This window comes from Leguminivora glycinivorella, chromosome 16 (genome assembly GCF_023078275.1).
Source record: "Leguminivora glycinivorella isolate SPB_JAAS2020 chromosome 16, LegGlyc_1.1, whole genome shotgun sequence".
NCBI lineage: Eukaryota > Metazoa > Arthropoda > Insecta > Lepidoptera > Tortricidae > Leguminivora > Leguminivora glycinivorella.
Window position 1 is genome coordinate 690696 of NC_062986.1, and position 15762 is coordinate 706457.

Genomic DNA, 15762 nt, shown 5'->3' on the forward strand with positions numbered 1-15762 from the left:
ACTGTCAGTAGAAAATTTATTCATACGCTCGCAGATGAAATAAAGCTGCTAACCAATGACCAATATCCCTCTGAGAGAGTTCTAATCTTCATCGTAATCATGCTTCAACGAGATTAGAATGTCAAACAAGCGAAAGACATATGCCGATTATTAGAACGACGTCTTAAACTTTGGGCTGATGAACTGTATGATATTCTAAAAATCGAAATAAGATGTCATATATTAAAGAAAAAATGACGAGCACCACCAGTGGTGAAGGCCGGATTCGAACCGGCGTCTTTTAGCAATCCGGGCCAAACGCCATCACCCCTAGGCCACCTCGCCACAGCGGAAGCCGTCGAATTAGACATAGTTAGTATAGTTGTGTATGATATTCTATTAACCGAATCAATCAAATCAGACAACACCCTTCGTAATTCATTCGATCGTAAAAAGCATAATGATGACATTGATGTCGTCACACGAAAATTTACACGCCTAATCCTGAGGGGCAAAGTACGTGATGCTGTAAACTGGCTAGTAACAAAAGATACCAGCAAAATACTGAATACCCATGATGAAATAGATCCTACCTACCTAGGTAAAACAGTCGGTGATATTCTAAAAGAAAAACATCCACACCATACCATTCCCGATCCGGAGTTATTCACTCTTCCTAACGGCGTCACTGACCTGCCACCACTTCTAGAGGTCGATATAACTAGCAGCCATGTAGAACAAGTCGCCAGAAAGTTACATGGTGGCGGTGGCCCAACCGGTAGCACTTCCGAAAACTGGAAGGATTTCCTCCTCAGATTCGGTGAGGCAAGCCTACATCTCAGAAACTCCATAGCACAATTAACAATGAAACTTAACAATGAATATGTCTCTTGGAACCATATACAAGCACTAATGTCGAGCCGCCTTATAGCCTTAGATAAATCCCCCGGTGTGAGGCCCATTGGCATTGGCGAGTGCTTAAGACGTATACTATCAAAATGTATGATCTTAGCTACCGGTTCCGAAGTAACAGAGGCATGCGGTCAGTCACAACTATGTAGCGGTCTTAGTAGCGGTATCGAAGGTGCAACACATGCAATGAGTGACCTCTTCAATATTAACTGCCGCCCCGGTTCAAACTGGGGAATGCTTCTCGTCGACGCCAATAATGCATTTAACGCCGTTAATAGACAACTAGCCCTATGGCAAGCTAGAATACATTGGCCACACTGTGCTCGTTTTCTATATAACACCTATAATGGTCATGCGGAACTTGTCATGCGCAATTCCGACATGAGACTTTACAGTCAAGAAGGAGTAACTCAGGGAGATCCACTGGCCATGCCGCTCTACGCCCTTGCAACACTTCCCATCATAAACAAACTTAAAGATCAGCAAGGAACCACACAAACCTGGTACGCCGATGACTCTTCAGCCCAAGGTGATCTGGGAAGTCTACGCACCTGGTGGGACAAACTTAACAGCATAGGACCATCCTTTAGATACTTTCCGCAAGCTAAAAAAACTATACTCATAGTTTCCGAAACCGACAAACAATCAGCCCACCAAATCTTCAGAGACACTAACCTAAGTATTGTTACTGGATCACGTTTCTTGGGAAGCTACATAGGTGAAGGGAAAGAGGACTTCATACAAAATAATGTGAACAGATTCGTTTCTACCATAGAAAAAATTACAGAAATTTGTAAAAACTCTCCGCAAGCTGCTTATACTGCCCTTACCAAAGCGATTTAGTTTCAATGGTCATTTATACTAAGAGTCCTGAAAAATTCCCACAAACTATTTGAACCAGTAACACATGCACTACGAACACTGTTTCTGCCAACTCTCTTTGGAAGCAATATCACCCCGACAGAAGCTAATCTATTTTCTTTGCCAGTAAATAAAGGCGGATTAGCAATTTCTGACCCATTTAACGCCACCAACCTAAATTATGAAATTTCCAACAAAGGATGTAATGTAAGGTTCTCACAGCCGCCTTAATAGACAAACAACAGATTGTTTTATCTGACCACGTTACTGCCCTAAATGATGCTCGCAAAGAGGGCCGCAGAGAAAAAGAAGCCCTTGATGATAAACTTCTAGAAAGTACATTAAATAACTTTAGTACCACTAAGAAAAGAGCAATCGGAAGATCCATTGCTTCTAAAATGAAAACAAAATCCTCAAATTGGCTTTCAGTTATTCCCACAAAGAAGGATCATTTCGACCTATCCCCATTGGAGTTCAGAGATGCACTTTCAATACGTTACCATAGATCACCAAACGCTATGCCACAGACGTGCGACGGTTGTGGTAATCCTCAAATTGGCTTTCAGTTATTCCCACAAAGAAGGATCATTTCGACCTATCCCCATTGGAGTTCAGAGATGCACTTTCAATACGTTACCATAGATCACCAAACGCTATGCCACAGACGTGCGACGGTTGTGGTAACAACCATTTCAACATCGATCATGCACTCTGTTGTAAAACCGGCGGCCTTATCACACGGCGTCATAACGAGATAAGGGATCTATTCTGCGAACTCTGCCAATACGCTTGGGGCAATGTAACAAAAGAACCAATAATAGCTGAAAACGATTGCGGCATACGTGCAGACCTTTCTTGCCGTGGGGTATGGGATGCTCAGAGGGAGGCGTTATTTGACATCCGTGTTGTTGACACCGACGCTCTTTCTTATATCTCAAGACCCGTATTTTCCATCCTTAAATCAGCCGAAGATGAAAAACATAGAAAATATAATAATGCCTGTGAATTACGACATGCAACTTTCACCCCACTCGTAACATCGGTCGACGGTGTCTTTGCTCCGCAAATGTCTTCCTTCATTAAACATATGGCAGAAACCATATCTGAACGCTGGAATCGCTCCTTGAGTACCATCCTAGGCTGGCTTCGAGCGAGAATTAATGTCGCAGTAATACGCGCTACAAGTATGTGCATTCGAGGCACTCGCCACCGCTTCAAGCCCGCTGCCAGATGGCTTGGTTTTGACGATGGTGCTGCCCTCCCCCACGTTGGCTAACACTTTTTCCGGAACTTTTTTCTAATTTCAAATTATTTAATGTATCGTAATGTACTATTGTATATTTCAGCATTGGTCGCATAATAAATGTAATGTATATTCCTCAATACACCAGTGGAAGTCATTAAGGTCGGTGCCTCATCCTCAACCTTTCCCAAGTTATGGTGGGTCAAGATTCAAAAGCAGTCTTTCCTATTGTTTGGACCAGAATTTGCGCCATGTTAGACTATTCTAATATGCAGCAAAATTTGTGTCGAAGACCATAATTTAATAGCTTTCGAGTCGTTTGCTTGCTAAGCATTATTAATACACCAGTGGAAGTCATTAGGGGCGGTGACTCAACCTTTCCCAAGTTATCGTGGGTCAAGTCTCAAGAGCGGCCGTTGATCGCGCCAATCGTGTAGCAGACTTTATTTACTGAATCCTTTTATCTTTGAGCTTTATCTTTTACGGCTTAATGCGAATTATAATAGCGCTTGACGAGCGTGCATTTGATTCGGTCGCATAAACATTGATACCATCCGTATCTTTTTTTTTTTTAATATTCTTTATTCAAATAGGCTTACAATAAGCACTTTTAAATTGTCAACAATGTACAATATTCATCTTATTCTAAATATCAGAGCAATTTATTGGTGCAATAAACAATATCGTTTTAAAATTACACTGAATTAATAAAATGATATCAATCTAAATTGTATAAAAAAAATACTAGTCTAAAAACTTCTAGAATAAATTCTAAATGTTATTATTAGGTATTGTTAGAGCAAATGATAAATAGTTTTAAATCTCTTAGCTTATCAGAGAGATTCCACGCTCGCCATTCGCCAGTAGGTATTAGTCTTTTATAGGAATGCTAAATCTTATTATTTTACTGTTTTGCTGTTTTCACCTGCTCATAACACGCAGACAAGCTGGGGCCCATTTCTCAAAACTGAAAGTTACAAGCCGAAGTCTCTTTCCAACTTGTCATATTAGACATTGACCACTTGTAAATTGTAACTTGTAGCTTCGAGAAATGGGCCCCAGGGGCCCGTTTCTCGAAAGGTACAAGCCTTGTATTACAAGTGCGCGAACTGTCAAATCGTATGGATTGTCATGGAAACACACGTGTAATACAAGGCTTGTAATACCTTTCGAGAATGGGCCCCAGGTATCTTAGAATGTAACATATACTCTTAGATTACCTAGCTGAAGATGCTAGTCCATTACAGCGGGCCAGATGGCCTGCGGTAGCCGCGCTAACTTGTTTATCGCTATGGACAAAATAGCCATTACGCGACTCAAGTACGGTACTGCAGTGCCGTTATCTTTACAGTTACGCAGTCATCATACCACATGCGTGCAATGAAAGCAAATCTAAAATCATCAAACAATAAACGCGCCTCAAAACAAACATCAAACAGTAAAAGCCTTACCTCAATAGTTACAAAGTAACAAAATATGTAGATAAAAACTATAGTAGTATTGCACCACAATTCTTCTGAGTGGTCTGTTCTGACGTAGGATTGGACAGATCCCCACAAATCCACTTCGAGCGGAATAACAATTGAAAGTGCAATTATAGGCACAATTTAGTGAACTTCATCCCAAATTATTTAGGGAAACGTAATGTATGAATATATTGTATTGCTCTTTCGAAGTAATTGTCATCGTCAAAAATTTCAACATTTCCGTATCTGCTCTTTGTCTTATTAAACACCTCCCTTGTTAAAATATTTGAGGGGAAGATCCTGATCCTGACTTCCTTCTTTAGGTATGACCATTGACCTTCCATGAAAATAAAGAAAATAATAGAGAAACGAACTCCCGGGGTTTCCATTGTCACGTCACAGTATGTCCTCCGGCTCTTGCAGCTTTAGCTTAGTAAAGACAGCATTGTGTCGTAGCCAAGTCTTATAGACAATCGACAACAATAAGCTTGAATTATCTGCGCACACGTGGCGGGTCGGTAACCTGTTGTTTGCTCCTGCGCACCGTTATTCACAACGGTCACACCATCCGAGTTTTCCTGCTAACCATTTTCACTTGACTCCTGAATCAGTGACAACTGTAGAGTGTTCTTAACTGGTTGATTCAATCCTATGACACTGCTAGTAGATGGAATACCTCTAAATCCAACCGCCCACTCTTGAAGCGATGCGTAGAGCTCGAAGCATGGAACTGAACTAACTACGCCATTGTTACACTTCAGTGGTTTGTTGGTAAACTCGACAGATATTTTGGTCGTTTTGGAACGACACGACATCTGACAGAGAGTTTACGATGCATTATTAATTAAGGAATACTACAGTCGTAAGTAGTTAGTCCAACATTTTTTTTTTATAATTAAGCCATTATCATTATAGTATTTTTTATGTTTGATTTAAAATAAGGAGGGCGATTTTTGAATCTCGCATACGGGATTTTGTCACTAAAATACCGGTTGAAAACGGTGACTTGCTTATTATTTTCAGTGACAATTTTCTGAATTCGAACGCGTGAGACTCAAAAATCGGCCCGAAGGAAATGAGAATATTTATGCTATTTCGAATTAAAATAAGATCTCAGAAATCATGACAGCATAATAAATGCACAGTCCCAAAATATCTGGAATTCGCTAATACCACTACCACTGATAAACACGGAGCCAACATGGTAACTGTCCTGTTTAATTCCGCGTAGCTTACAAACACGCGTACTAAACTAAACTAACAGGCATACTCAACTGACTGTTAGTCGACCTTCTATCCTTACGACAAGGTTTACGACTAGACATTTAACAGTGTGGACGATCTTACAGGGCTTTAATCTTCCAATCTCTGCGTTATCTTAATTACGGGCTCGAAATACCCGTGTCCACGTAACCTAATGAAAATGTACGGACCAAGGGAATAGGCCCTTTCGACTCTATTCCCCTTATCACATTCGCCGACTTAATAATAAAATGTGTTTATTTACGAAGCAAATGTGAGTGTCCACGGGAAAACGTCCCACTTTTTCGATTGCTATAAAGCCGCTTTGTCAGTTTATACATATATAGATACAAGTAAATCTCGTCTTAATGGTAACCGACAAAGTGGGACGTTTTACTAAACACACTCACAAATAGTGTTGTTTGACCTTGGTAGATATCTCGTGACGTTGTAAAATTTCGAGCATCAACATACCTCCTTTCGTTTAATTGATATGCGTAAGCTTAGGAAGTGATGAAATCTAATGTTAGAATACTGGTTCTGTCGGTATAGTTAAAGCCTTTCTGCTTTTAATTCGTTAGTTAGTGTTCAAATAGTGATAGGCCTTTTTTACGCGATGCGCTGATGTGACTGAAAACTGTAACTATCATCGTTTATATTCGTGGTTCACATTACACTATTCGTTGACTATGAGTAGTTGTTTAGACAGGACGTATAAGAGATTCCTAATACAATCATTATAAGCGCAATGTCATTCAACTTTCCTTTGCGTATGATTTATTTTTATGGTTTCTCCGTACCTACAGAGAACACTGCATTTTTTTATTGTTTCCTGCCAAAACTTGGCACTGGGACGTTTTAAACAAGTCGAAGCCGGATTGCAACTGTATTTATAAATAGTTGAACCTGGGCACTGACTTTACAAATACATTTTAAGTATACATTTTCGTATTATGTTAACTAGATAAAGTTACTTAATACTTTTAAGGAGTGAAATGTACTCCTCAGTGACGTCACGTTGGAGTTACCGTCTCATTTCAGACGATTGTAATATTTGTAATATCTGCGACATTAGGCTTCACATAAAACTTTCACATAAAATCATTAAACTTCCTTCGTTCACACGGCGAAATTACTTGTATGCCGGCTTACAAGCGGCATATCGAAGCATCGTTCGAATCCATATCAAATTGACGACGGAGAGTGATATGCCAGTGACCAGGGTTAGACATGACTTGCTTAAGTTTTCTATCTCGCGGCGACATACTCTCGCGGCTATCATGTGCTAGGCCTACTGACTTGCTTAATTTTTGAACAACTATGCCTTGCGTCTCATTCTCACAAAGCGGAATGTTAAACGCGTATACTGGACAGGTGGAATAGCCCAAGAAAGTTTAACGTTTATCACTAAAATTCCCTGACTTCATCCATATTAGTATTCCCGCATCACAGTCCAACTATTTGCTCGTTCCGGCGTTTGCAGCCTCGGCATGCGCCGTCAGCTGTCTAAGGGTTTGTGACGTCATCGGCAGCTACCATTATAGCACCACGTCCGTTACTCCTCGTTCAACTTTATGTCCTCGTCGATAAGACGAAATTTACTAGAGGTGAGATGTGCAGCTCTAATTTATTCCGATATTGAATCGCTGAGTAAGATATAGGCTAAGGTGGTCAGGATAATGACATGATGGTAGTTTACACCGGGTGTAAACCCCATGAAAGCCTGTCTTGGCACGCTTCGTCGTGCCAAACCATTGCACTGTCTAAATAAGACGAAATTGATGCGAATTTATCGAAAACATCCAAAAAGAAAGAATTTAATTCTGAAACGAATACATGCATTCCTTCTCACGCAGAACGGAGAAAGGGCATCAGTGGAAATTTTTTCCAATGAATTCTATTTGATTCTACTAGTTATTTTAGGCTTTAAATAAACTAGACAGATGTAATGCGTAATAGTTTCCATTGTATTTTGTCGGAAACGTTCGTATTTTTCGTGTTATTTCGGTCAACGTTAGTACTCCTTGTACTGAGACAGACTGAAATGGCTGGACTCATTCGTGAGAATACGGAATAACATTCCGCACTACATTTGTAGTAATTATTTGTCAGTTTAGAAGGTTCCACGACTTTTCCCGTTATCCTGAACGAATTAAGAACGTGCAGGAGCTAGCGACACTTTATATAAGAGACGTCAGGTAGAGGACGACGAGGGTGGTTGCGGAATTTACTGCTATTACGAAACACGGGAGACATTGCTTGTTGTTTTTTCATCTACACCTGTTTTATTTCAAGTTTAATGTCGGCTTGCATGACGCAATAAACACAATTGAATTTGAAAATGTTAGTCTGGAAGTATTTCTTCGTATTGGCTCGCTGGCTGGTGAAATATATTGTTTATTAATATCAGCACGAATGGTTATACAATAACCTTGTCTCCTTTTAATTAAATCGAATATCTGTACTCCTCCCTCACCCTATCTGCAATCTCGACAGCTACAGCTATTCTAAAAGAGAAGAGTCGTGGAATGTATTGAACCCCATACATTTTACGAATCTTCTCTTTCCGAACATACTATATCAACGTGTCTAATTGATATCGGATATGGAATCGCGAAGGATGCGTGTAATACGAGCGCGGTAAGTGGCTTGTTGCGATCTGAGTTGCAGAATACTACACTAAGTAGTTCTGCACTTAAAGAATGCTGTTTCTGTACAATCCTATAAGCAATTATTTTACACTTTAATTACTGTCGTCTCATTCTATTACTAAAGCGATCGGGGCGAACGAGTCACAAAAATATTGGGGTTGAAATGAAATGAAATGACCTGAACATAGCCCTTGGGCTATTCTATGTTTAATCTTATGGAGTCAAATTATGTATTTAGTTCCAATCCAACGGCCCGCTAGCATGAATATTTGACATGTCCATAAGATGACGTATCTTCGTGACAATCTGCGTCACTCCCTTACGCACGTCGTTGCTAATGTTGCCATGAATAAGTTCGATTTTCTATATGTAAGGACAGCAATCCCCTTTGTTTTCTCTTGGAGACACGGTATGCACTTAGATCAGTCGATACGACCTTACAATAGGCACTAAACAAATGCACTTTTAAATTTGCATGTTGAGTGTAACGCCTGCAAATCTAATAAGCAGCAGCCTTGCCTGCTGACCGTGTGTTACATCACGCGTGACAATGGCTATTGTTACCTAGGAGTGAGCCCTTCGTTACACGGAACCCGCGACCTTCTGTCCTAGCTCTGTTACTTTTTAACTTTTTTAGTCTTCAGGTGCATCTAATTATTTCTTTCTCGCGTTCTCAACTGCATCGGATAAATAATCCTTTCTTTTGGACAGAACCCCTCCTCTTCCCCTTGCTTTACAGTTTTGATTTCGTACCTCACTAATATGGGTACTTACATAAATGGGTATTTTGAATAGTTTGATGTATTGTTGCAGGCCATGGCAAGACACACAAGGACGCGGCGAGCGTCCGCGCCACACACCCCATCCCCGCGGCCTGCGGGCTGTACTACTTCGAGGTGCGCATCGTGTCCAAGGGCCGCGACGGGTACATGGGCATCGGGCTCTCGGCGCACGGGGTCAACATGAACAGACTGCCGGGTGAGTCACACACATACGCACGATATTTATAATCACGCCTGTATCCCAGAAAGGGCAGAGCACATGACCTATTCAGTTTCAGTTCCACTCTTGGCAAAAAGGGGTTGAAACAAATGCAAATTGTGACATTGTAGTGACAGGTTGCCAGCCTCTCGCCTACGCCACAATTTAACCCATATCCCACAGTTGACTTCTACGATACCCACGGGAAGAAGGGGTGGTGAAATTCTTAACCCGTCACCACACGGAGGCACGACACTTACGTTTGAGTTTTACCTTGGGCGGGGGGATATTGTTCCAGCATTCAATTGCACGGTACCGATAACTCCCCCTAAAAGCAGCGGAACTGTGACTGTGCTGTAAAACAAACATTTAACTAGAAAAACATTGTGTTCCAGGCTGGGATAAACACTCATACGGCTACCACGGCGACGACGGGCACTCGTTCTGCTCGTCCGGCACCGGACAGCCGTACGGGCCCACGTTCACCACAGGCGACGTGATCGGCTGCGGCGTCAACCTGGTCGACAACACATGCTTCTATACCAAGAACGGCCACCACTTGGGCATCGCCTTCCGGGGACTGCCGGTGAGCCTAAACCCTTTTCAAGAGTTTAAGACGGGGATGCCGTCGGGAAGATCCAATATGTCCATTCAGTGTCTGTGTGATTCAATGTACATAAGTGGAGTACTGGACCGACAGGAATCCAGCGCATTGAGTAACCAACCACTGTCAATGAACAGTTGGTTCTACCCAATTTCTGTGTCCCGACTCTTCCCTGCATTAGGCAGGTTATTCAACGCCATTTTATCCGACAGGCCAAGAAAATTAACCATCCTATTTTTTTATAGATTGAGTTTATCATTCCATGCGAGTATGTTCTTTTGCGCCATTCCAGAGGCTAAATGAATGGATCGATTGTGATTGTTTCTACGTGGAATGATGACAACCAGATGCGTTGAGAGGGACATAATTTCATAGGATTTGAAGAATTGATAATGAGTAGTTGTTGTGATGTTTCCAGCCGAACCTGTACCCGACGGTGGGCCTGCAGACGCCGGGCGAGGTGGTGGACGCCAACTTCGGGCAGCAGCCGTTCGTGTTCGACATCGAGGACATGCTGCGCGAGCTGCGCGCGCGCACCCGCCTCACCATCGACGAGTTCCCGCTGCCCGACGCGCAGGGCCAGTGGCAGACCGTGCTGCACAGGCGAGTCAACACTTAACCTTCATAATCCTTGACTCAAGTTCTGGCACCGTCTTTAGCCCGTCTCTTCTTTACCATTGTAAGCCAAGCATTAAATATACTTGGAGAGACTGATAAAAACAAGTCTTGTCACTCAGCCTTAAGAACGAAGAAAACTATAGGTATCCTTTGCTCTAAAGATGAAGGCGCCTGTAAAGCTCCTTTAAAAAGGATGCATATAGTTTTCTTTGTCTCTCCCTCTTTAGCCCGTCACTTCTTTACCATTGTAAGCCTCCTTAAATATGCGACACACACACGGTTCTATGTAAACTGGAGCCACTTCATCCCATCCATATTATATCATAGTCACAGCTCATCTAGAGTCTTCGTTCAGGATGCTCTTCTCTCTTTAGTTAATCAGTTGACTGATCTAGTTTTACAGACATTTTTCCGAATTGAAGAAACCTTGTTGGGATTAGTCCAATTTCTACGGGCGACACCGATATGAAGAGCATTTCGTAAGAGACAACATTCAATCTAATGCAATGCAATGCTTAAAACTCACCTAGGAGTGTCACAAGAATTAGTATTTAGTCTGTTACCCTCAAGATCAATCACGTTCCGATGCTAATCAACTATTCCAGAAGATTTGGACTCCTTCAATCATACTTTAATTAGCATTCCACCCTCTTCGTGTAGATCGTAAATATTGTGTGATATCTATTTCTTATGATATGAATTGTAATGTGTGACATTGCAGGATGGTGTCGACATACCTGGTGCACCACGGGTACTGCAGCACGGCCACTGCCTTCTCCCGCGCCACCGGACAACCCATACAGGAAGACATACAGTCCATTAGGAACAGACAGAGTGAGTAACGCGTTTATGTACTGATGCGAATAGCCTAGTTTCCTACTAGTCGAATCAGCTTCTTTTTATGAACTGTCAAAACGATTTGCTAATATGGAATTACTATGAAATACTGAGGAGTGACGTCACGGTCAATTCACTTACTTTATATCTTTCTCTTTGACTTATTAAAAAGAAATTATGTTTAAACATAACTACTGTCCATATTTTTCTTCTAATTATGTGGTCTTTTATTTCGTGCACTACATAAAATATTTTAAGTATAGGAAACTAGCCTATAGTGGGTGAGTCAGACTGTGCTATAATTTATAAAACAATGTTTTAATAGCACCATATGAAAACCACTTAAGAAACTTTCATTTTATCGTGAACTTGACAGCGATTGTATGGAAGGGAATACATTCATTTTCTTATTATTCTTTATTATACTACATTGGGTTTATACCACATTGAAAAAGTTACCTACGGCTAATATGCGCGAGAGCCTGATGGCCGTGCAAGCCTTCGTGAAAGTTGATATCAATATTGTTTTGGTATTTATATTAGAATATTAAATTTATTAAAAGCGTTAAAATGTGGCTGAACCACTAAAGTCACTAGGTGTCATATATGTAATAGGGGGTAGTACTAACTCGGTGTTTCATTACTGCTCCTAGAAATACCTAAAGAAGCTTTCTACTATCTCCTGGCTGCATATACAAAACTAGTGATACCTCAATGATTTTAATGTTTTTTTTTTGTATTACAGAAGTATCAAAGTTAGTGTTATCGGGTCACATCGGCGAGGCGGTGGAGCTGACTCGGAGGCTTTACCCGGGGCTTCTAGAACGGGAGAAGGAACTCCTGTTCTTGCTGCAGTGTAGGCAGTTCGTGGAGATGGTCAACGGCACGGAACAGGGAGAGGCTGTGAGTCTAATTATAATATTACACACGTATTTACGTTAACGACTCATCATCCTCCTTGCGTTATCCCGGCATTTGCCACGGCTCATGGGAGCCTCGGGTCCGCTTTGACAACTGAGGAGTGTCTTTTCAAAAGGGCTTATTTCCATTTTTTTCTTTTTTTTAACTATGAATGCAGTTGTTCTTAGTATAGAAAAGTACACGTTGTTTTGAGATAAAAGTTCAAAAAATCTCGCCTTAATCTTTAAAAAAAAGATTAACATCAAAGTTTAGAACACATTTTGAAAAATGTGTAATGATTATTTATGTGGATAAACCAATGTATGTATTACAACAACATTCATATCAACTAACGTTAATACAAATCCAAAAATAAAACTATTTTAAAATAATAACATTTACGCTACAAAGCCACAACAAAAGGGCTTAATTCCCAAAAGTTCGCATCAAAAGTGCTTAATTCTCAAAAACATATGGTAATTAAATATTTATTTAGTTAGGTACACATGTTGCGTTTGATGTAATCATAGCATTAACGTCAACTTACAATATTACAATTTTGCAAATTAAATATTAATTTCAAAATCAATCCCTTGGAATTATGTTTTTCTCGATTTCCCAAAAAAAGTTCAAAGTGGAAATAAGCCCTTTTGAAAAGACACTCCTCAACTAATCCCAAGATTTGGCGTAGGCACTAGTTTTTACGAAAGCGCCTGCCATCTGACCTTCCAACCGAAGGGTAACTTGGCCTTATTGGAATTAGTCCGGTTTCCTCACGATGTTTTCTTTCACCGAAAAGCGACTGGCAAATATAAAATAAATGAATAAATATAGGACATTCTTACACAGATTGACTGCGGCCCACGGTAAGCTTAAGAAGGCTTGTGTTGTGGGTACTCAGACAACGATATATATAATATACAAATAATTATATACATAGAAAACATCCATGACTCAGGAACAAATATCTGTGCCCATCACACATATAAAGCCCTTACCGGGATTCGAACCCGGGACCGCGGCGTAGCAGGCAGGGTCACTACCGACTGCGCCAGACCGGTCGTCAAAACGACAATATCAAACGACATTTCGCACATAAGTTCAGAAAAACTCATTGGTACGAGTCGGGTTCGAACCCGCGACCTCCTGATCGCTTTTACCGCTAGCCCACCACTGCCACCAGCGCTTAGATTTACGTTAACAACTATTCCTCTATTATCTAAGCCAACTTTAAAAGAGAGCTGGCGCTGGTGAAGCAGCGCCTTTGTTTTGACTCCTGCTTAACTTTAAATCATCTTATTTATTTAGTTGTTGTAATATTTAACTTGGCTCACGTTTACATCTATGTTTTTGTGGGGTTCTTACTTACAGATGTAGTGCGTAAAGTTTTTTCTTTGTATTTTTCCGGAAACGTTTGTATTTGTCATGCTAGTTCAGAAAAAGTTAATACGTGTACCGTATGTGGTGACGGGTTAAGAATTTCACCACCCCCTTTCTTCCCGTGGGTGTCGTAGGAGGCGACTGTGGGATATGGGTTAAATTGTGGCGTAGGCGAGAGGCTGGCAACCTGTCACTGCAATGTCACAGTTTCGTTTTCTTTCAACCCCTTATTTGCCAAGAGTGGCACTGAAACCTGAGTAGTTTCATGTGCTCTGCCTACCCCTTCATGGGACACAGGCGTGATTGTATGTATGTATGTATATGTGTACCGAAATAGCTTGACACGTTCTTACGTTTCTGTTGAAAATACGAAGGAAATTATTTTCGCACTACATCTCTATTCTGATCGACTTAAGAGGCCTTATTCCTAAAGACGAGCGTTTTTTGCAAAATAGAACCTTTTTCATTCAAAATTATAAAGAAACTATAAATGATTATTAAAAAAATGATAATGTTCCTAAAAGTACATATCTTAAGCTAGAAAGTCAATTGGTACTACTTTAAAATATGTCTTTTTATACTTCCGAAAAATCAGTTTTTTCGGAAGACGTTTTCAAATTTCGTAGTGGAATAGCTCGTTTAGAATCGTGATTGTACTGTTAAAAATGTTATTTGGGGTAATAAATGATCACAATCCTATTTGTTATATCCTGTACAAGTTAGCTAATACTTTGACATTTTAAGATTTACTTGAAATGGTGGATAAATAACCTTCCGTATCCTCCCCATTTTTTCGATAAAAAGAGGTTTACATTATGTATTTTTCCTGCGATTCCTGCATTTTTTGTAACTCTTAAATAATATTATCCTAAACTAGAACTTCTTATTGACCTATCGGAAAGATCAAAAAAAAATCATACATATAAGACATACCTTTCTGTCGATAGATATGTTTTTAAAACACCTAAAATTCGAATAAAAGACACTGTGCTAACGCGAGCCCGCTCAGTCTGCGCCGAGCGCTCGAAGACAACGGACCTGCGTTTGATCGTCCGGCGCACCTAGCTTTCGTAAGCAGCGCAATAGTTCCGAGAAGTGCCGTAAACTGCGACTAAACAAATCTTGATCCTTTTTACACCTTATGCAATTTTAGCATTCGACATGCTTTTCATATGATTTTGGATTTTAAGTTATACGTGAAGTTTGTTGAGAGTTTGAATTATTATTATATTTTGGGACCAGGATGAGGTTCTGGTTCTCATGATGATGGAGTCAGGCAGGAGATGTTCAACAGAACTGCTATTCTACTTATCATAACTCCACCATGTTTGGGCTCATTAGATTTGGGCTGATGAGCACCATCGATCTAGATGAGGTCCAAGGTCTCATGATGGAGTCAGGAGGTGGTCAACAGAACTGCTATTCTCCTCATCATAACCCCATCATATTTGGGCTCATTAGATTTGGGCTGACGAGCACCATCGAACTAGATGAGGTCCAAGGTCTCATGACGGGGTCAGGAGGTGGCCAACAGAACTGCTATTCTCCTCATCATAACCCCATCATGTTCGGGCTCATTAGATTTGGGCTGACGAGCACCATCGAACTAGATGAGGTCCAAGGTCTCATGATGGAGTCAGGAGGTGGTCAACAGAACTGCTATTCTCCTCATCATAACCCCATCATGTTTGGGCTCATTAGATTTGGGCTGACGAGCACCATCGAACTAGATGAGGTCCAGGGTCTCATGATGGAGTCAGGAGGTGGTCAACAGAACTGCTATTCTCCTCATCATAACCCCATCATGTTTGGGCTCATTAGATTTGGGCTGACGAGCACCATCGAACTAGATGAGGTCCAAGGTCTCATGACGGGGTCAGGAGGTGGCCAACAGAACTGCTATTCTCCTCATCATAACCCCATCATGTTCGGGCTCATTAGATTTGGGCTGACGAGCACCATCGAACTAGATGAGGTCCAAGGTCTCATGATGGAGTCAGGAGGTGGTCAACAGAACTGCTATTCTCCTCATCATAACCCCATCATGTTTGGGCTCATTAGATTTGGGCTGACGAGCACCATCGAACT

General features: G+C 41.0%; 1 protein-coding gene across 3 annotated transcripts in view; it reads left to right on the top strand.

The window, feature by feature from the left end:
- The window catches only part of LOC125234464 (ran-binding protein 10), a 113449-nt gene that overhangs the window by 83438 nt on the left and 14249 nt on the right, over positions 1–15762 (top strand). For all 3 annotated transcript variants that reach the window (XM_048140722.1, XM_048140724.1, XM_048140723.1), the window contains 5 exons: positions 9168–9332; positions 9731–9921; positions 10358–10542; positions 11279–11391; positions 12140–12297. In XM_048140722.1, the coding sequence (XP_047996679.1) occupies positions 9168–9332; positions 9731–9921; positions 10358–10542; positions 11279–11391; positions 12140–12297 (812 nt within the window). The remainder of the gene's footprint in view (positions 1–9167; positions 9333–9730; positions 9922–10357; positions 10543–11278; positions 11392–12139; positions 12298–15762) is intronic.